Genomic DNA, 20688 nt, shown 5'->3' with positions numbered 1-20688 from the left:
TTAAAGACATAATGGTGAACGGAATATAATGACCATACTTAAATTAGACAGATCTCAATCATTATAAATAAATTAATATGTTAACAAGATTTTAGTGCTCATTAAACTATGCAAAATCAGAGGAGTGAATGCCATCAGAATGAAGCACTGGGCTTCTGGAAATTCTGTGCCTTCTGTGGAAATGCAAATTGGATCCAGAATGCCAGAAATGTTGGCAAATGTCAAACGTGAAAGAGCTGGGCTTCTCGGCGAGCACAATAGATGTCACGTTGTGAAAGCTTTCGGCAGTGTGAATGAACAAAATCACTCGACAGTTACCGGAACCTTTCCAGAAATGTTCTAAAACCTCGAAACATACAAGAACTGTGCAACATCGTCTGCACATTATGTGACACAAAACATTCGTTTTAAGATGGTTATTCATATTTTGTTTAGTTTTTTCTTTTGCAAATATTGTTATAATCCAGTGAAATTTTCGTATGTACAAGGAGTCACACAACAGATTGTGTAGCCCACGCAGATCTGATCTCACCATCTTCAAGTCAGTCTGGGGTTCATCCATAGAAGAACTGTGGCACCTTCTCCAAGATGCTTGGAATGAACCACCTTAAAAAATGTGTGCAAGCAAACCCAGGGAAAAGCTAAAGAAGGAAGAGCCAACTCCAGTGGACTGTAGACGCAGTTTACTTTTACACCCATAGTAATATTCCAGACTTTTAAAGAAATTGAAATGCAACCGAAGGTCTTTTCTTCTTTCTACTTTTTAATCCAACTCATCATAATTATGATGAGGTAACAGAGAACTATAGTTATTGCAACTCCAGGCAAGCAAATGTATTTTTATCTGCACTGTTATTTAAATTATTTTTTTCCATCGTTTGATTTATGAAAGAGATTCTTAGAGCTTAGAAAGATGAGCCTCCACATAAAACATGTCTTCAAGGTCATGCAGTTATGAGAGACGTGATGCTGCTAACTGCATCCAATAATAAACTGTGTGCACAGTCTGGATAACTGCTCAAAGAAACCTTTGCAGGTCTCACCTTTCATAACAGATCTTATCTTGTTACAACCATTTTCTCCAGCTTTGGCAATTATTGGCAAATTCTCAAAGATGTGCACATTAATCCCTATAAGCAGCCAGCCAACTTGTTTTCAGAAATTATGGATTGTCTGAAGACTTCTGGAGTACAGTCATCAGTTTAGAAAACATCAGTTTAGACCCAGAATTGGCGAGCCACCTCTGTTTGTTATGGCCCTTATGTTACAGTGTTACTGCTGAGACTAATGTTGAGTTGGGATCCATGTGGAGAGATGTTTGATTACGAGTTGATGCCAAGAATCAGTGGTTGAGAAGGCAGGGGAAATAATGTGGACTGTCACTGATGAATTGAGTGTGGGTTGAGTAGCATGTCTGTGAAGAAGCAGGAAGAGATTTAATGCTGCAGATTTTAAATACTGAAAATGGACCCTTTTCACAGACTGTGATGATGCGTTTCCATCATAAATTTAGCAATTAAAAAATGTAATGCACATTTGTAACACTATACTGCGAGTTATATTACTTTGGCACTCATTTACAGAAAGAGTGTGACAATGGCTAATGGCAAATTTGACATCTTTCTCTCTTCTGACCACCACAATCACTCTCTCTATATTTGTTCTTTATGTGGAAAGTCATAGAAATATGCATAGAAATGTTTCCGTTCACCACTGTAGAAGTTTACCCAAAGACGACTTCCACTTCTGAGAACCCAGAATGTCCACAGGTTTGTTAAATGAGAACGGAGTCATGTTTTGGGAAAACAAACATCATATTCAGTCCATGTAGCAGTAAATAAATTGCAAAAATATATATATATATATATATATTTGGTTTTTTTGTTGAATTCATTGGATGCATTCATTATGATTTCTACAGAGTTCTCCAACACTCGGTGGACATGACTGAGGAAAACCACGGCCCAAGCAGAGGAAACCGAATGGAGATGTCCATTTTCTATGTCATATACTTTGTGGTTTTCCCCTTCTTTTTTGTCAACATCTTTGTTGCTCTCATCATCATCACATTCCAGGAGCAGGGAGACAAAATGATGGAGGAGTGCAACTTGGAGAAAAACGAGGTGAATGTACATTTACGACTGGATTGCACATCAAGCTATTTCATATTTTTCCACATAGCTAGGTTTTATTAACACCATTTAGTGACATTAACGGCATTATTAAGAAGAAGAGTCTGATCTAAGCATGAAAAAATAATAAAGGTTTCTAATCAGTAGTACTAACCTGCATGTTCCTTCGCTGCTTTCTTATCTCACTCTTCCAGCGGGCATGCATTGACTTTGTAATCAGTGCAAAACCCCTAACGAGATACATGCCTCAGAACAGACAGACCCTCCAGTACCGATTGTGGCACTTTGTGGTGTCGCCGTCATTCGAGTACACGGTTCTAGTCATGATTGCACTCAACACAGTAGTGCTCATGATGAAGGTATGACTTTCAACATACAATATTCCAGCTTGGAACACATTCTGTAGATTTGAAAAAGTGAAGCTGTATATTCGGTCTTGGTTTTCATGGTCTTCATCTTTAGCTGAAAGAGCTTAAATGAGATATTTTGAGGTGCATACAGCATTTGTGATTTATAATCGTAATGCTTTTCAGTACCACTCGGCGCCAGCTGCCTACGACATCGTCCTGAAGCACCTCAACACTGCGTTCACTGTGCTCTTCTCTCTGGAATGCATCTTAAAGATTTTCGCCTTTGGGTTCATGGTGAGTTTAATGACATCGCATTGATGTTAAAAGGACAGTTCACACAAAAATGAAAAGTTGCTGTTCATTTCCTCACCCTTAGACTTTTTTTTGTTTTCTTCAGTACAACAGTAAAGAAGATTTTTAGCTGAAACTGTGGCCTTTGGTGATTCACGAAATGCAAATCAATGGCTACCGTCACTTTGAGAGTCAAAAACCATATCTCACAAAACATATTTCACCAGGAGCCATGGGGATTCATTTTGTGTGTCCTGATATGGTTATTTGACTCTCAAAGTGATGGTCTCAAAATTTTTCTACTGAAGAAAAAAAGTCACTTCCATCTTGGATGGCATGAGGGTGAGCAAATTAACAGCACATTTTATGTTTTGAGTGAACTATCCCCTATTGAGTATCATTCAAAGAAGAATGCATTTTTAATGCACCTGAATTGATTTACTTGCTTATCGTTTTCATTATTGTCACTCTGGTCTCATCTCACAGAACTACTTCCGTGATACATGGAACATCTTTGATTTCATCACTGTGCTGGGCAGTATTTCTGAAATTGTGGTAGATTTACAGGTAGGAATATTTCATATGTAGTGGTCTGAGTATATGAATCAGAAGTGTGTATCAGTGCTGGGGTTTCTGGGCCACTTGTATTGTTTGTTTCAACTTATTTTTCAGTAAATGCATATCTAAAAATCCTTCAAACAAGATAAATGTTTAAATTGTCTATCAAGTAATCTTTACTACAACAGTTTCTCGCCCCTCTCTTTTTATTCAGTCTGTGAACACCATCAATATGAGTTTCCTGAAGCTTTTCCGGGCAGCCAGACTCATTAAACTGTTGAGACAAGGCTACACAATACGGATTCTGCTGTGGACATTTGTTCAGTCCTTCAAGGTAAAATCACATGTGTACTGAATGCACCACTATTCTTCAGGGTTTGCGTGGTCATGAAAAAAAAAAAACACAGACTTTTAAAATTGTGATTTCCATGTCTAGAAATGTAAAATAAATTGCCAAAGTTTTTGTAATGAAAAAAAAAAATATATATATTTTTTTTTTGTTTTTTGTTTGTTTGTTTTTTGTTTTTTTGTTTTTTTGCTCAGTCTAAAAAAAATATAATGAAGGAAAGGAAAATAATAAATGAAGGAAAGATTTGTACAACATTCTTTTCACTCTCTTCTTGTTTCAGGCTCTTCCATATGTTTGCCTTCTCATTGCCATGCTTTTCTTCATTTATGCCATTATTGGCATGCAAGTAAGTTTTTCATATCATATATGGCAGTTATAAAAATGATGTAAACTTTTCCCATAAACTACATAATTTAATGGTATTGGCTGAATACTTCCCCAAACATCAGAATGTACTTGTATTTCGGCAGCTCAGTCTCTATAAATGATCAAATCTGTTTATTCATCTGTATTTGTGGGCTGGTGTGTGTTAAAGTCCTAACCCAATTCTGCAGTCTTTCTTTTTTCCCAAAAATTTTATTAGGGCACACATTTAGATGATTATTTCCATTTTTGACAACGTGCCAGAAATTCCGAAGCATCAAAAACCTGCTAGTCTGGCTTTTTGAGTGGCGATATGAAATCATTTCTATAGTTCTATAGACAATATACTTGATTCTAATAATCTGTCTTATCTTATTCTTTAGGTATTCGGTAATATTAAATTGAATGATGAGAGCCACATTAATCAACACACCAATTTCAAAACGTTCTTTGGTGCCTTGATGCTGCTCTTTAGGTAAGAGAAAAAATTACTGTTGTTTACTTTCTTTATTTTTAGTAGAATTAGACCAGCATTCTTTCGTTTGTTTATAGTTAATGAAATGTGCATTTAATCTCTAAATGAAAATGCTGTCATTTACTGATTCTTATGTTTCTACAAGACTGGAGAGGTGTTTGAGTGCTCTAGTGTTTGGTGACTCATTCCTGGGTAGATATATTACTTTACGTCTTGCAGAAGTGCCACAGGAGAGTCGTGGCAGGAGATCATGCTCTCGTGTCTCGGGGGGAAGGAGTGTGAACTGGACCCTTCGATACCACCACCTTTCACCTCTCCAGATCACGAAGGGGGCTGTGGCACGGACTTTGCCTATTTCTATTTTGTCTCATTCATCTTTTTCAGCTCATTTTTGGTGAGACTTTATCAGCGTCCTGTTCAGAATTCTGAAATGTACATTACATAAAGAGTAACATTACTTTCTACTCAAGTTCAGTGCAAGAGGGCAAAACAAATACAACCAGTTATATTTTGGGATGTCTGCTGTCAGCTGAAATTATAAGAAAGCAATTTGTCATACAAAGCCAACAATACTGGTAGCAAACAATGCCAAGTTTAAAGCATAAGCTAGATTAATACACAAGCTAAACAGGACAAGATCATTTTTTAAAAGTAAATAAGAGGTTATAGTAAGTGCCTTTGTTTATGCATTTGGTAGTTAAGTGTTTGCAGAGGTAGTTTCTCATGTGCATCTTTCAATTGCAGATGAGTCTTTGTTTACACAATAAAAAAACATCTTAGCTGACTCTCCCTGATACTTATTTACAGTTATGTCTTAAAGGGATAGTTCACCCAAAAATGAAAATTATGTTATTAATTACTCTCCCTCATGTCGTTCCAAACCCGTAAGGCCTTTGTTCATCGTCAAAACACAAATTAAGATATTTTTGATGAAATCCGAGCGCTTTCTGGCCCTGCATTGACAGCAATGCAATTATCACATTCAAGGCCCAGAAAAGTAGTAAAATAGTCCATGTGTCATCAGTGGTTCAACCGTAATGTTATGAATCTATGAGAAAACTTTGTCGCATGGACTATTTTAACAATGCCCTTACTACCTTTCTGGGCCTTGAATGTGATAATTACATTGCTGTCTATGGAGGGTCAAAAAGCTCTCGGATTTCATCAAAAAAAATCTTAATTTGTGTTCTGACGATGAACGAAGGTGTTACGGGTTTGGAACGACATGAGGGTGAGTATTTAATGACAGAATTATCATTTTTGAGTGGACTATCCCTCTAATATTACATTAATGAAATTTGTGCACTTGGTCTACATCCAGAATATTGGCACTTTATTTTTCCTAAGATGCTGAATCTGTTCGTGGCTGTGATTATGGACAACTTTGAGTATTTGACCCGAGACTCATCCATTCTCGGACCTCACCATCTGGATGAGTTTGTGCGCATCTGGGGAGAATATGACCGAGCTGCATGGTAAGTGCAACCTACTGGAATGCCAGATATAATATATTTCTAATGATTTTTACTGTTCTTACTGTCATACGCATAGAGGCACTTCACTAGTACCCCCTGCTCATTAACATCCACAATCATGTTTCTTTTTGATTTCGCTTGGTTTATTCATTTATACAGATGCAACTCTGTTCAGTAGTTCAACTCAAATGTATATGTTAGCAAATTTAACAGTAGTTGTGAATATGCAAAGATCCTGGGCCTTCACCCTTCAAGAAAAACTTTGGATACACTTTATTTTGAAAATCATTAAGTAACTTTGCAACTACATGTCAACTAACTCTCATTAGAGTATTAGTTGGCCATTAGGTTAGGGTTAGTAAAATAAGTTGACATGTATGTGTAAAGTTACCTGTAGTCAGAACAGTGTGTTTTGGGGAGCATCGAAATAAAGAGTTAGCAGATATTAAGCAGACAGTCTACTAATGACTGCTAGTGGACATGATGGAGTTGCAAATAGTTAGTAGAATGTCTAATATGGATTATTAAAGTGTTACCAAAACTTTGGCCTGCAGAACCCATAGAGGAGTGAGACTATTGTTATTTTTGGTAGATGTTCAGCTTTTTACAGTTGTTGTTGTTGTGTATTCTCATATGGTGTAACATTGTTTGTGCTTGAATCAAATTGAATAGTTGTTTGAACCAAAAATGCACAGAACATTTGGGTGCGTTGCTCACCGCGTCAGACACGGACGGATGTTTTCAGTTTTGTTGTGGTGAAATTGCTGAAATTTTGGAAATGGCCTTGGATTCCTGTGCGCTGCCAGAACAAAAACTGGCCTGGACTAGATTCAGGACTCACTGTGAGCTCTTCAATTAGGCCGTCCTCAAATGGCAATTAGTGCACATCAGTCTGTCGATACTTAGAAAGTCAAAAATTCTTCTAGGCTAATGGAAGCCGATCTTGAAGTTATCGTTGCATTCTCCAGGGCTGGAGTTGAGATGGAATTTAGCGTAGTGTTTAGAAGTCAGTGGATGACTATGAGCCAATAGGTGTCCCTTGTAAGTAAAGCTGAAGGCCACATCCTTCTGTTTACAGGCTTTCAAGGGAAGGATGAATGAATGATGCATTTATATAGCGCTTTATTTATTATACAGCCACAGGACAGCGGCGCCAGTGCGCTCACCACACACCAGCTACAGGTGGAGAGGAGAGAGAGTCATAGAGCCAATCAAGTGGTTGGGGATTATTAGGAAGCCATGACTGACAAAGGCCAGGGGGGCAATTTGGCCAGGACACCGGGGTTACACCCCTACTCTTTACCAGAAGTGCCATGGCATTTTTAATGACCACATAGAGTCAGGACCTCGGTTTAACGTCTCATCCGAAAGACGGTGCTTTTTGACAGTATAGTGTCCCCGTCACTATACTGGGGCGTTAGGACCCACGCAGACCACAGGGTGAGCACCCCCTGCTGGCCTCACTAACACCTCTTCCAACAGCAACCTAGTTTTCCCAGGAGGTCTCCCATCCAGGTACTGACCAGGCTCAACCCTGCTTAGCTTCAGTGGGCAACCAGTCTTGGGCTGCAGGGTGATATGGCTGAGGATGATATCATGTCAGATGAAAAGGAAGACAGGGTCTCGATTGTTCAAAGAAAGGTGGGTTTGTACGTGCCTACCCTAACATCCTTCTGTGTGGTGTTAGAATGTATCAAACAACGTGCATTCATTTTAGGGATGCAACTAATTATTATTATTTTTTTTTTTAATAATCAATTATTCTGTTGAAAATGTATTTGTTTCATTTCACACACAAAAAAAAAATACTAGATTTTATTTGGCCTTAAGTGTTTTTCCAAATGCAAACTGAGGGCGATTAAAACTATAAATCTATGAATTTAGACTACTTTTACATTTAGTCAATTAGCAGACTCTTTTATCCAAAGCGACTTACAGATGAGGACAATAAAAGCAATCGAACCAACAAAAGAGCAACTGTATGTAAGTGCTGTGACAAGTCTCGGTTAGCCAAACGCAGTAAATATAGCAAGGTTTTCTTTTTTCTTTAATACATAAAAAGGAAACAAGTAGAATTGAAAAAGAATAGAACGCTAGTGCTAGAGAGTCGTTTGAATAAATAAAAAGAAAACAAGAAGATAAAATATAAATAGAACCATAGAACTAGACTAGGAGGAACATGCCACTGATGTCGGTATGACTGGATTGCTAATAAAAATCTAAACTACAAAGCAGGAACTAACTAACTAAATATACAACAAATACAACACTCTTCACTCTTAGTTCATTTGAGCACTCCATGCGTTCTCAGTTTGATATACTGTGTAAATGTGAACACCCCAAATGATACAAAGACCACTCTAAACCACAAACCATACTAATACTATATAGCAACATGCATGTATAAATCTGTATTGAGAATCTTTACTTATTATTATATATATCTGATATTCGCTACTGAAGACTGAAGATACTGAAAATTCCTAGTCTAAATAAACGTGTAATATTTACTCAGTAAAATCAGATGATTTCCTAGCATGTGTGGGAACACTTGGGTTTTGATATCATCAGCACTCCAGTTTTTTATTATAGATTAGTGGACACATATCCTTTAAATACAATAATGCGTTACTGTATTTTTTTTTTTTTTTTTAACAGAACTATTTATAGTCCTGTTACCATTATTGCTCTTGGAAAAAAAATTGACTTTCAATTAAGTAAACAATTTGAAATCTAAATTTGATGTTCAAATTGTGTTATTATTATTATTTTTTTTTTTTTTTTACTAAATTAATTTTTTATAGCTCCCTTCCTCTATTTCTATTGTGCTGTCTGGTTGACCTGCATGCATGTTTACACACATTCTTTCTTTTATTTAAAAATTATTTGAAATTTAACAAATCACTTGACCTATAAGTCATAAAACAAAGTTATAAAAATGTGTTTTTGCTACTCTTAAGTGCCATCAACAAAAGTTATGTGTACACATTGCTAAAACTTAACAAATCAGTAATGAAAATGTTGACTGTTTAGTGATTAGTCGTTGCAGCCCAGTTAAAGTTGTCTACTAAATTAAAAAAAAGTTAATTAAGAGACTTGAACTTTGTTGTAGGTTACTAGAATTCAGATGGTTTCAGTTTCTCTATGCTTACTACCAAAGATCAACTGAAGGTAATAAAAGTAATATATTTCCATGCCAAAGCTAGTTTAAACTCAGTAAGGTCAAGAAACTATGAAAAAATATATAATTTTCTTCTAAGAGTAAGATGAAGGAATTAATTAATGCATGTTTAGAAGGCCTCAGTACCTACTGTTTTATCTGTTAACAAGGATAAAGTTAAAGTACTTTGAACCGTAATTTAATTTTCATTTATTTATTTTCAATTCATTTTTGTATTCATTCGTTTTCTGAGAGCTACGACTTGTACCACCTGACCACCTCAGATTCATTCGGCGCTATGTTTAGGCATTTATAGTGCGATATAGTTCTGGGTCCGAGTCCAAGGCTGTGAATTACAGTAATTACGATATAGCGTGACTGCAGCATTGGTTGTTTAGGACCACCAAAGATGTTAATTTAGATCGTATTTGTTTAATGCTGTTACATTTCAGATAAAATAAACATTAAGAAAGGTGTTAATAGAAGAGAGTGCAGAACTGACTATAGGCCTGGAGAGATTTGTTGTCTCCTCTTGTAAAGATACAGGTGTATAATGAATAAAAACAGAGTTTGCAGAGTAAGTGCTCTGAATAGGGTTTGTTGTCAAGAGTGGCTTGGGTTCTGTGGAGGATTTTTTCTTAAAGGCTTTAATGCAGTCATAGGGTAGAAAAATGATTTACTTTTTTTTGTTTTAAAAAAATGCTATTCATTTTTTTTGTGTATTCAAACATGACTGTTTTTGTAAACATACCCCTCATATTTCACTTTCATAATTATCATATTAGTTTCCATGCACTCATTAAACTTCATATGTAGCATCAGGTGTTTCTTTTCAGGAGAAGGAACTGAAGAGGTTTTTGGCATCAAGAGTACCAAGGAAAAAGCCAAATTTAGAAAGCTGGAGATCAGCATGTAGTGCAAAACATAGCTTTTCTCATAGCCCAGTGGCCCAAACAACAAAGCTTGAAACAACAAAAACTTGAAATCAAGTAGCCAACTAGAGGTTTGTATGGGATGGATGTTTTTAGCAAAAAACAATGATATACTTTGTACTTTGTACTGCAACTTTCTTGTCCCACTCCTGTTTACAAAAGCCCACAGGTAGAAGTCTACGTGGATTCAGTCTCTATGCAGTCCCTCTTCCCAAACATTACACCTTTTTTATCCAATTCCCATCCACACACATTGCTTTATCTAACTGTATTGCATTTGTCGCAGCAGGCAAATGAAAGGTGCTTTCCCTCACTGCCATGTACAATCGCAAAAAATGTAAAACGTTTCTTTCTTTTTTCTTTTCAAATGGAAGCCTCTGGAGAGCTACTATCCAGCAGAGTTTAACTCCAACTTTAAACAAGCACACCTGAATTAACTCAGGATTACTTGAAAATTACAGGCAAGTGTGTCGGTGCAGTTTGAAACAGATCTGCAGGAAAGTACCTCTCCTGGAGAACAGTTGGCAACACACAGTTGTGGTGTTTTGTTCCTGAGCAAATTAGTGTTTTTGAGCAAATCTGTTGAATTATTGACTCAATGACTTATTCATACAAACAGTCACTTTCATTCTGGAGAAATTAATAATCACCGTTTTGTAACTTGTGTTGGATTTACTGTATTTTGTTGTGTTTACATTCAGAAGTTCATAGGAAACAATGTTCTGTACAGCGAAAGAATGTGCAATATTTTGATAGCATTTCTTTAGAAGTGTGGTATGCAAAAATAGAGAAGAATAAATGCTATTCTCCATTGTTCATATGAGAATCCCAAAGAATTTAATACAATTGCTTTTCCCCTCCAGTGGCCGTATTCACTACACTGCCATGTACGAGATGCTAACCCACATGTCTCCACCTCTTGGATTGGGAAAGAAGTGTCCTGCCAAAATTGCATACAAGGTAGAACAATTGTATCTTGCAAATGCATTTCATTGTTTAATAGTGGTATTTGTTGTATGCTACTGAAATACAGAGGAAAAAAAAAATACTTAAACAGTGTTAGTACTAATAACTGTTAAAAAGAGCATTTTAGATCATTCATTTTTGCAACCATGCTGTGCTGCTATTGGCAGAGACTGGTGCTGATGAATATGCCAGTCGATGAGGACATGACGGTTCACTTCACCTCCACACTGCTGTCTCTGATCCGCACTGCTCTGGAGATAAAAATCGCTAGAGGTCAGAATTGTAAATCTGTACTTTAAAACAATAGTAGTATAATGACAATTATAGCGTAATTTACACACTCATACTGTTCTACACCTGTATGGGTGTGTCTCAATAAGCTCCCTATGTTGTGCATAAGCATATTGTGTACATAAATTCGGGAACGGGAAAGGACCCTGGCTTAGTGTACACATTGGGACACAAATTATTTTCTGGCGACACCTCTGCAACAAGGGTCCACATCATTACCATATTGGAATTATTTAGTAAATTCCAATGGTTGTCCCAATCAGTGAAAGGTAGAGTCAAATGAAGGTAATTTACTTGGAGTGCAAATTATTGAAGATTAAACAGCTGCGAGGCAAAAGAAAGGTCAAAAACTGTAATAGAGCTTGGTGAAAACACAGTTTGGGGCCAGACAGAGATTGTCAGTGGGCAAATCAGCAAGTTAGTCCATGGAGAATAAAAGAGATGGATAATCCAGGAAACAGTCCAGGTTCAGAGCCATGAAAGCAGGCCGACAGGCAAACAGAGTCTAGAAGGGCAGGCTAAAGTCAGTATCTGAGTGAACAGGGCAGGACATAAAGAAAAATAAAACTAGGCTGACAGGAGAAGAGGCTGAACAGTCTTGCACATGACAGCTTGGTGAAGAGGAATAAATGGGGAGAAATCCCAAAATGCTCAGAAATCCCAGCACTATATAAGTGACAGAAAGACTCTTACCTTTATATTTTATGAGGATGCAAAGTATGCATGTTCTTCAGTTTGTAAACATTTTTCTACTGTACTCATCTTTTATTTGACACTATGTGTGTCCTATCAGGGGGCGAAGACCGGCTACAGTTGGACATCGAATTGCAGAAGGAGATAAGTGTCACCTGGCCACACCTGTCCCAAAAGACTCTGGATCTGCTGGTACCCATCAACAAAGGTGAGACTCAGTTGCAATGGAAAATAGTAATAGGGCCCTCAGTTGTACTGCTGCAGTACTTGAGTCAAGGAGTAGCCTCTACCTACAACCTAAAAGACATAGACAGCACTTCAGGCTGTCCTGTACCCTTTCGAGAGATGCAGTATAACTTCAGAGGACTCGGGAGTATACTCCAAACAGGGTCTCTTAAACAAATGAGCCTGCAGATCATCAATACTCTTTATAGAAGCTAGGATCAGTAGCTGCACAATCTTCAGTAAGAGTGTGCAAGCTAACCGATTTCAGCGTTTCAAGAGGAGAGGATGTACATTTACATTTACATTTAGTCATTTAGCAGACGCTTTTATCCAAAGCGACTTACAATTGGGGGATACATAAAGCGATTCTTCTTAAGAGGCAAACAGACACAGGAAGTGGTTGTAATACCAAGTTCTTAGACATTGTTCAAATAAGTACAAGCTAGAAAGAGAAGGAATAAATAAAGAGAGAGAGTTTTTTTTTTTTTTTTTTTTATGATGAAGTCAAGTAGCTTCGAAATGGATGTAAGGCTATAGGCATAACATAATTCCTGCAGCATGAATAGAATCAGATATGCATCCAAACGTTCATGAAGATATCAGAGCAACAGACCCGGTCTTCATTCTTGAAAGAGTACTAGGACGTGAAAAGGCACTACGTAAGACTGTAAAGTATGGTAGAAGGGGCCATAGAGTTGGCCACTTATTGAGAAGCGAGACAGATCAAACTTTGGTCACGCAGGGTAAAATTGAGGATCTGATGTATCCTGAGTTATATACTTGATCATGAGGCTTTACCTGGTACTTTCCAGATTGGGTCTTAACCTTCTTGGACAGGGGTGTCCAGTCCTGTTCCTGGAGGGCCAGTGTCCTGCAAAGTTTAGGTGCAACCCCAATAAAGCACACATAAACCAGTTAAATCAAGGTCTTACTGGGCAAACTGGAAACTTCCAGGAAGGTTTGTTGAGGCAAGTTGGAGCTAATCTCTGCAGGACAGTGGCCCTCCAGGACCGGGTTTGGACACCCCTGATCTTGGCATACCTTAGAGTTTTTGTTTGAAGAGTCTTTTTGCACAAAACTATGTTTTGTTATATTGTTGGCCTTTTATGTCTTTATTAGACATGACAGTGTAGATGAGACAGGAAACAACAGGGAGGACAGAGAGGAGAACAGAACAGGCAAAGGCCCTTTAACCATGATTTAACTTAGGTTGCCTGATGCGCAACTGTGCTAAATGTTGGAGGGCTGCCCACAAGGTTTTTGCTCTGACAAAATAAAATTTTTTAGTTGAACCTATCTCCAGTTTTTGATTCCTTGTAGTCTGACTCTTGACTTGCCTTGGTTGCCAGCTGCTATGATTAATGTGCCTTCTGATGTGACAGCATTCTGTTTAGTTTTTCAAATTGTTTAACAAATGATGCCTATCTACATTTGTGCCCAGAACCACCTTGTTGACAACCTGTTATCAAATTTATTGTGGACATATACTTCCATATACACTCACCGGCCACTTTCCCAGGTTGGATTCCCGTTTGCTTTTAGAGCTGCCTTGGAAAAATTCCTCTGAGATTTTGGTCCATATTAACATGATAGCATCACAAAGTTGCTGCAGATTCGTTGGCTACACATCCATGACGTGATCCATAGGTGCTCTATTGGATTGAGATCTGGTGACTGTGGAGGTCATTTGAGCTTTGTGACATGGCCTGTTATGCTGCTGGAAGTATCCATCACATGATCATACACTATGGTCATAAAAGGATGGACATGGTCAGCAACAATACCCAAGTAGACTGTGGTGTTTAAACGCTGCTCAATTGGTACTAAGGGACCCAAGTTTGCCAAGCAATTATCCCCCACACCATTACACCACTATCATCATCAGCCTGAACCATTGATCCAAGGTAGGATGGATCCATGCTTTCAAGTTGTTTTGCCAAATTCTGACTCTCCCATCTGAATGTTGCAGCAAAAATTGACCAGGCAACTTTTTTAGTCTTCTGCTGTCCAGTTTTGGAGAGCCCGTGTGAATTGTAGCCTCAGCTTCCGGTTCTTAGCTGATAGGAGTGGCACCCAGTGTGGTCTTCTGCTGCTGTAGCCCATCTGCTTCGAGGTTTGAGGTGTTGTGCATTCGGAGATGCTTCTGCATAGCTCAGTTGTAACAAGTTACTGTTGCCTTTCTATCAGCTTGAACCAGTCTGGCCATTCTCCTCTGACTTCAACAAGGCATGTTCGCCCACAGAACTGCAGCTCACTGTTTATTTTCTCTTTTTCAGACCATTCTCTTTAAACCCTAGAGATGTGAAAATACCAGTAGATCAGCAGTTTCTGAAATACTCAGGCCAGCCCATCTGGCACCAGCAACCATGTCACAATCAAAGTCACTTAGGCTGTGTTTACACTTGGCATTAACATGCGACCTGTATCCGGATGTTGTCTATATACACATTGAAAAGACAAGTGTAAACGCGCTGTGTCCTGATTGACTGATGATCCGATCTATGTGATCGCATGTTAATGACAAGTGTAAACGCAGCCTTAGATCACCTTTCTTCTCTATTCTGGTGCTCGGTTTGAACTTCAGCAGATAGGCTTTGGTGATGTTAACATGACTACATGTTGCTGCCATGGAATTGGCTCATTAGATATTTGCGTTAGCGAGCAGCTGAACAGGTGTACCTAATAAAATGGCCAGTGAGTGTATAGGAATTTACAGAGCCCCTGAGGGGACATAGTGATGGAAAAAAATATGAGATAGGAAGCAATTATTTTTCAAATGCTCAAAAGTATTGCATTCATGGGAAACATTATTTTTTTCAAAATATTGCGTTCTCTGGAGAAACTTTGCATTCGCTCACGAAAGTTCACAGTTTTTGTTCCCGCTTCATAGTATTTCCATCAAATGTTTTGCAAGCAAATGCAAAGTTTCTTGTGGAAATGCACCTTATTCCTTTAGGGGCTCCGTAGGTATTACACGACACCTTTCCATTTTAACAGTGTTATGAGCATTAAACTGGCCGATGTTAAAAGTTTGGTTTGGTTGATGTAAATGAATCTGTTGTACTTTCATAATGACTGTGAATATATGTATCTCCAGACACGGACATGACCGTTGGAAAGATCTATGCTTCTATGATGATCATGGATTACTTTAAGCAGAGCAAAGCCAAGAAGTTGAGGCAACAGATTGAGGCACAGGTAGGCTGACTTTTTTCACATTTAGACAAATTTGTACTCATTATTTCATGCTTTTTTTTAGGATTAATTTATCTCCAGACATATTTACATGTTATATGTTTTGTATATACTTAAAATACATAAAGCTTTGTCCTTTTTTATAATTTCACAGTATTTTTTCTCCCTTTTGTACAGAAAAGTCCCACCCTGCCCCTGATATCTCACAGCGCTGGATCAGCCTTGTAAGTTCCAATGTCTTCAAAGAAGGGTCATGTTTAAAATAACACATAACTGAACTGTCTTAATATATATTCCAATGCATGCTTAATATGTGAGTATATGGCACAATACAAATCTTTCCTCTATCATTGCTGCTTAATAGCATAAAAACTATAGCATAAACTATACTGTTATGTACACTGCATAGTGACTTACATTATAGGTGTTTAAGGTTTCACTCACAGTATTGTGTATGCATTAAAGGTGTGGTTCTGTGTTGTAGGACCAGTGGAGGGTTTGTGGCTTTAAGCCCCATATCACCACAGGAGCTGTTATTGCAGCCCATGACCCACCGTACAGACAGCAGTGAAGACTACGATGCCTCTCAGGTACCTAGTCTTCTTCCTATTGAAATAGTTGACAGGGAAAAATAAATTCTTCTCACCTGGTTTCTGGGTTAAACAACACAATATGTTATCAGGAGGTTAACAATTAAAATAGTGAAAACAAATAATTTTCTTGGAATAGATATTATTACAAATAGTAAAAAGTAAACTATAGAAGGATGAGTTATAGACTGACTAGATGTTGCGCTGAGTGTATCTAATGTGATGCTGATGTGCAGGTTGATGAATCAGGGTTGAATGGCATGTGGGGGGAAGATCGCCCACCTGAACATGCATTCAGAACCAGACACAAGAGCTACAAAGCTGCAGGTGGGTTACTGCATTTCCCTCGTAAAGTGAAAAGACACCGCACAACTCCAGAATACACAAATACACCAGCCAGCGCTTGTCCACTGAGTCACCCTGCAAGAGACAAGAGCTGATCAAATGCATGCTCATACGTCAAACACTCTAGGACTAGGAGGAAGTTCTAAAAGTTACAGCATGTTACTAAATTGGAAAATATGGTTTGAACAATTTAACCTTTCTCTCGCACATACAATACACATATAGCACAAGAACTTACCCTTTGCTCTGCTTTGGCTTGAACAGTTCTGTAGTCATATGCTTTTATGAGAATCCCCATGAGAACACATGCAGTTTAAGATATGAAATCCCTTGTTTATAACTCGAGTGCTTTAGTTAACCTACTGTATCTATTTCACAATTTACAGTGTCCCACTCAGACCAGACACAGTACATGGAAAAGGTGCGAGGGCGACCAAAAGAACAGCGGTTCTTACTTTCCCCGGATAACTCCAACTCAAAATCTCGTTCCCGCTCTCCCAGTGAGGAGAGCATGCATGGGGTCACCAGACAGGTAAACAAACAGCTCAAATATCTATTTGTAAAGGTTTTTTGACATGATCTCTCGCAGCTTTTTGAGAAAAAAAAAACTAAAGGATGTTTAACTGAACATTATGCTACAAATGCTGCCCCCTGCTGGACAGTTAGAAATTAAAGAAGAAAGAACTGTTCTATGTTTAGGTTTCGTCAGGGACCTTAAGACAAAATCCAGATCCAAATTGAGACACTAAGCAGTGAGACTCAGATCCAGAGCAAGACTGGGTCAAGCTGTTTTTTGGAACTGATCAATCAGCAGATGACTTGCTTAGACCATCTAGAAACCAGCTACCAGCTTAAAGGGATAGTTCACCCAAAAATGGAAATTACACCATGATTTTCTTACTCTCAAGCTATCCTAGGTGTATACGACTTTCTTCTTTCAGATGAATACAACCTCTCTTGGCTCTTCCAAGCTTTATAATGGCAGTGCATGGGTGGTGATATTCAATAGTCCAATAGAAAAAAAATGCATCCATCCATCATAAAATCCGCTGGGATGCCACTCTTTCGTGAACGTGCGTACGACAGTTAGCGGAGACTAGAGATTACGGTTTATAACATTTTAAGTATGCATATTTTTTTTACAAAAACACACTGATTCACTTCAAGAGGCCTTTATTCAGCCCCCGGAGCTGTGTGGAGCACTTTTTATGATGGATGGATGCACTTTATTGGACTTAAAATTCTCAACAGCCATTCACTGCCATTATAAAGCTTGGAAGAGCCATGCCATTTTTAAATATAACTCTGATTGTATTTGTCTGAATGAAGAAAGTCATAAACACATAGGATGGTTGAGAGTGAGTAAATTATGGGGTAATTTTCTTTTTTGGGTGAACTATCCCTTTAAGATACTATAAGACTGATCATACACGGGGCAACTTTTTGAATAATTTTGCCGGGCAACTTTTTTTTTAGCAATGTTGCTTGGGCACTTTCCTATTGAGAATGGGTAACCAATTTCTAATATTCAATCTGGATACTTTAGATCAGTCGTGGGCCCTGTATCTCACAGGTTGCCCGTTGAAAGCAACATTGCTCAAAAAGTATTGTATCATCAGCCTAAGCTCCTACTGTATCTTAAAGGGTTAGTTCACCCCAAAATAAAAATTCTGTCATTAATTACTCACTCTCATGTCATTCCAAACCATCGGAACACAAATTAAGATATTTTGAATGAAGTCGGAGAGCTCTCTGACCCTGCATAGACAGCAACGCAACTGAAATGTTCCCAGGTCCAGAAACATAGGAAGGACATCGGTAAAACAGTCCATGTGACATCAGTGGCTCAACTTCAATTTTGCGAAGCTACAAGAATACTTTTTGTGCGTACAGAAAACAAAAATGGCGACTTTATTCAACAATTCTTCTCACCCGAGTTACAGTCATCCGCCATTTTTGAGAGTGCCACAACGCAAACATAGACTGTTTTTAAAACATGGACGTAGTGTCCGTGACGTCACCCGTAGTTTTCTGAAGAGCGTTTTTGAAGCTCAAAGTGGGCGGAGCCAGCCATCGCCATATTGGCAGCGCGTCACTCCCGGATGATCGAAAATGGGCAAAGAGGCGGGAGCAGGTTGCTGAAGCCACGCCCACCTAGCTCGACGGTGGTGACAGCAGCGGCAATCCTTGATGAATTACAGTTTAAGTCACTTCCGTGTTGGCTTCACGAGAGAGAGCAGGAGGTTGCCGCTTGGACGCAAAGCACGCGCATGCATCATGGTACTCTCCAAAATGGCAGAAGACGGACCCTTTAACTTTAAATGACCTTAATTTGATTAATTTGATTTAAATCTGATTTCTCCGCAGGGAAACAGCTCCGAAAGCCCCGTTCCCTCCACCTCCGAGTCCAGCACCCCGAGCGGCAAGCGTCGCCTGTCCCAGACCTCCACCTGCTCACACCCTCACATCTCCTACTCACCCTTAGTGTGCCACACGCAACCTTCATCACACGTTGATGATGATGATGATAACGATGACGACACAACCGTCCAGCAGATGATAGGGTGCTGTAGTACTGCTTTATGGGATGACGGTGCTGAAGACCAGGAAGCGAGACAGCAGGAAACTACCCAATTTGAAGTGGGTGAATATCTGGGTTCATCCGCACGCCGCTATCCTTCCGAGTCCTTCCTCGCCCTACAAGATGAAGAGCACAGCCCTGATTCTATGGAAACTCTTACCTTTGAGGCAGCGGTGGCCACCAGCCTAGGCCGCGCGAACACGGTCAGCGCCTCGATGCGCACAAGGTCACGGATAGGCTGGCAGGTGCCCAACGGACACTTCCGGAAGAGATTGACACAGAGCGTATCTCTCGCTGGCGGTGAAGCTCTCAGCGATGCAGAAGATGACAAATACTAGATCAGTCAGTAGAACAGAGACATAACAGGACACAGGTAGATTTCAAGGAGGACACTGAGGTGGATGCTGATCTTCACAATATCCAAGAGGTGTTTTATAGATATACAAATTAAACGTGTTCAATGAAATGTGCAACAGAAAGACTTCATATTTATATTCTCTTCATTTCTCATCAGATAGTGAGTTTGGAAAGCAACCCATACATTTGAGGCCCGATTCAGGTATTAAGTGCTTTATTTCCAGATGGGGATAGTGAGTTGATGGTTTAAAGGCCTGGCTTCACAGACAGAGATTAGACTAAACCAGGATTAGGCCATAGTTCAATTAGGACATTTAAGTCATTTTTATAAACGTGTCTTAGAAAAAAACATTACTGGTGTGCATCTTGAGACAAAACAAAGGCACTGATATATTTGAAGATCAGCCAGTGCAAGTTTCTTTCAGTTGAAACGGCTCAGACTTACATTTTAGTCTGGGACTAGGTTTAAGCCTTGTCTGTGAAACCGGGGGATAGTGTGCTTAAACTTTTTTCCCCTCAGTTTCTTACGTTTAATGTCTTTTTTTTTCTCAGTTTCTTAAGTTTAATGTCTTTTTCTACCAAAATACCATTTGTTTCTAATTCATCTGTGCCACATTATTGAAATTCGCTAATAATGCATATACTTTGTTTGAAGTTTAAGTCCAATTTCTAAATTGAATAGGCCATTGCAACTAAACGTGACATTTCCAAAGTTCAGCTCATAAAACACTTTAAATTAAGTACTCAATGTAACTAAGCAATTTGTCAAAAACAACTTTCATACGTTTCCATAAAATACTGTTAAAACTGAAAAGAAGAAAAACAGGCTTTAATTATTAAATGTTTAAAATTAGTTTTGATGAATGTCTTGTAAAGGGGTTTAGAAATGTAAATTCTGACAAAGGTAAAGGGCATCACAATCAAATTTGATGTCACAATCAATTCAGGAAGTGTTTTTAAAAATAAAATATTTCTTCTTTGAAAATATGTAATTTAATCTTTCTTTCAGGCTACTTGGAATTTGGTTTTTTTTGTTACTGAATTTGAATGGATAAGCATCCTGATAACTCTGTTTAAATTAATAAAATATTGTCTTTTTACCCTGTTTTAGTTTTCTGCTGTTTTTGTTTCTCGCTAACTTTTCTCATAGTATTCTCTTGTTATTACATTTACCCAAAAGGTTAGCCCTACTGCAGGATTGTATTACCAGTTGATAGGCACTAAGTGCAAATAGCCAACCAAGTAACCCTGTCCACCATTGCTCAGATATTTTTTTTATTTTTTATTTATCAAGTGGTTTTAAACAAAAGGCCCTGCTGGTAAGTGCTATAACCACACCATCTTGGAGAAGGACCATGGG

General features: G+C 38.5%; 1 protein-coding gene across 1 annotated transcript in view; it reads left to right on the top strand.

Annotated features, from left to right (window-relative positions):
- The window catches only part of LOC107671548 (voltage-dependent R-type calcium channel subunit alpha-1E-like), a 71578-nt gene extending 51936 nt beyond the window's left edge, over nt 1-19642 (top strand). Inside the window, exons 29-46 of the mRNA XM_016464464.1 lie at nt 1922-2123; nt 2327-2491; nt 2666-2776; nt 3260-3340; nt 3546-3665; nt 3961-4026; nt 4427-4518; nt 4738-4912; nt 5866-5993; nt 10949-11045; nt 11219-11324; nt 12136-12243; nt 15358-15458; nt 15633-15679; nt 15940-16045; nt 16282-16372; nt 16777-16922; nt 18758-19642. Of these exons, the coding sequence (XP_016319950.1) occupies nt 1922-2123; nt 2327-2491; nt 2666-2776; nt 3260-3340; nt 3546-3665; nt 3961-4026; nt 4427-4518; nt 4738-4912; nt 5866-5993; nt 10949-11045; nt 11219-11324; nt 12136-12243; nt 15358-15458; nt 15633-15679; nt 15940-16045; nt 16282-16372; nt 16777-16922; nt 18758-19309 (2494 nt within the window). The 3' untranslated portion in view covers nt 19310-19642. The remainder of the gene's footprint in view (nt 1-1921; nt 2124-2326; nt 2492-2665; nt 2777-3259; nt 3341-3545; nt 3666-3960; nt 4027-4426; nt 4519-4737; nt 4913-5865; nt 5994-10948; nt 11046-11218; nt 11325-12135; nt 12244-15357; nt 15459-15632; nt 15680-15939; nt 16046-16281; nt 16373-16776; nt 16923-18757) is intronic.
- Nucleotides 19643-20688: the final 1046 nt, after the last annotated feature.

The sequence above is a fragment of the Sinocyclocheilus anshuiensis genome, unplaced genomic scaffold (genome assembly GCF_001515605.1).
Source record: "Sinocyclocheilus anshuiensis isolate Anshui unplaced genomic scaffold, SAMN03320099.WGS_v1.1 scaffold3077, whole genome shotgun sequence".
In the NCBI taxonomy this organism is placed as follows: domain Eukaryota; kingdom Metazoa; phylum Chordata; class Actinopteri; order Cypriniformes; family Cyprinidae; genus Sinocyclocheilus; species Sinocyclocheilus anshuiensis.
Note: the sequence above shows the minus strand (reverse complement) of the source record. Positions and strands in the feature narration are given on the sequence as shown.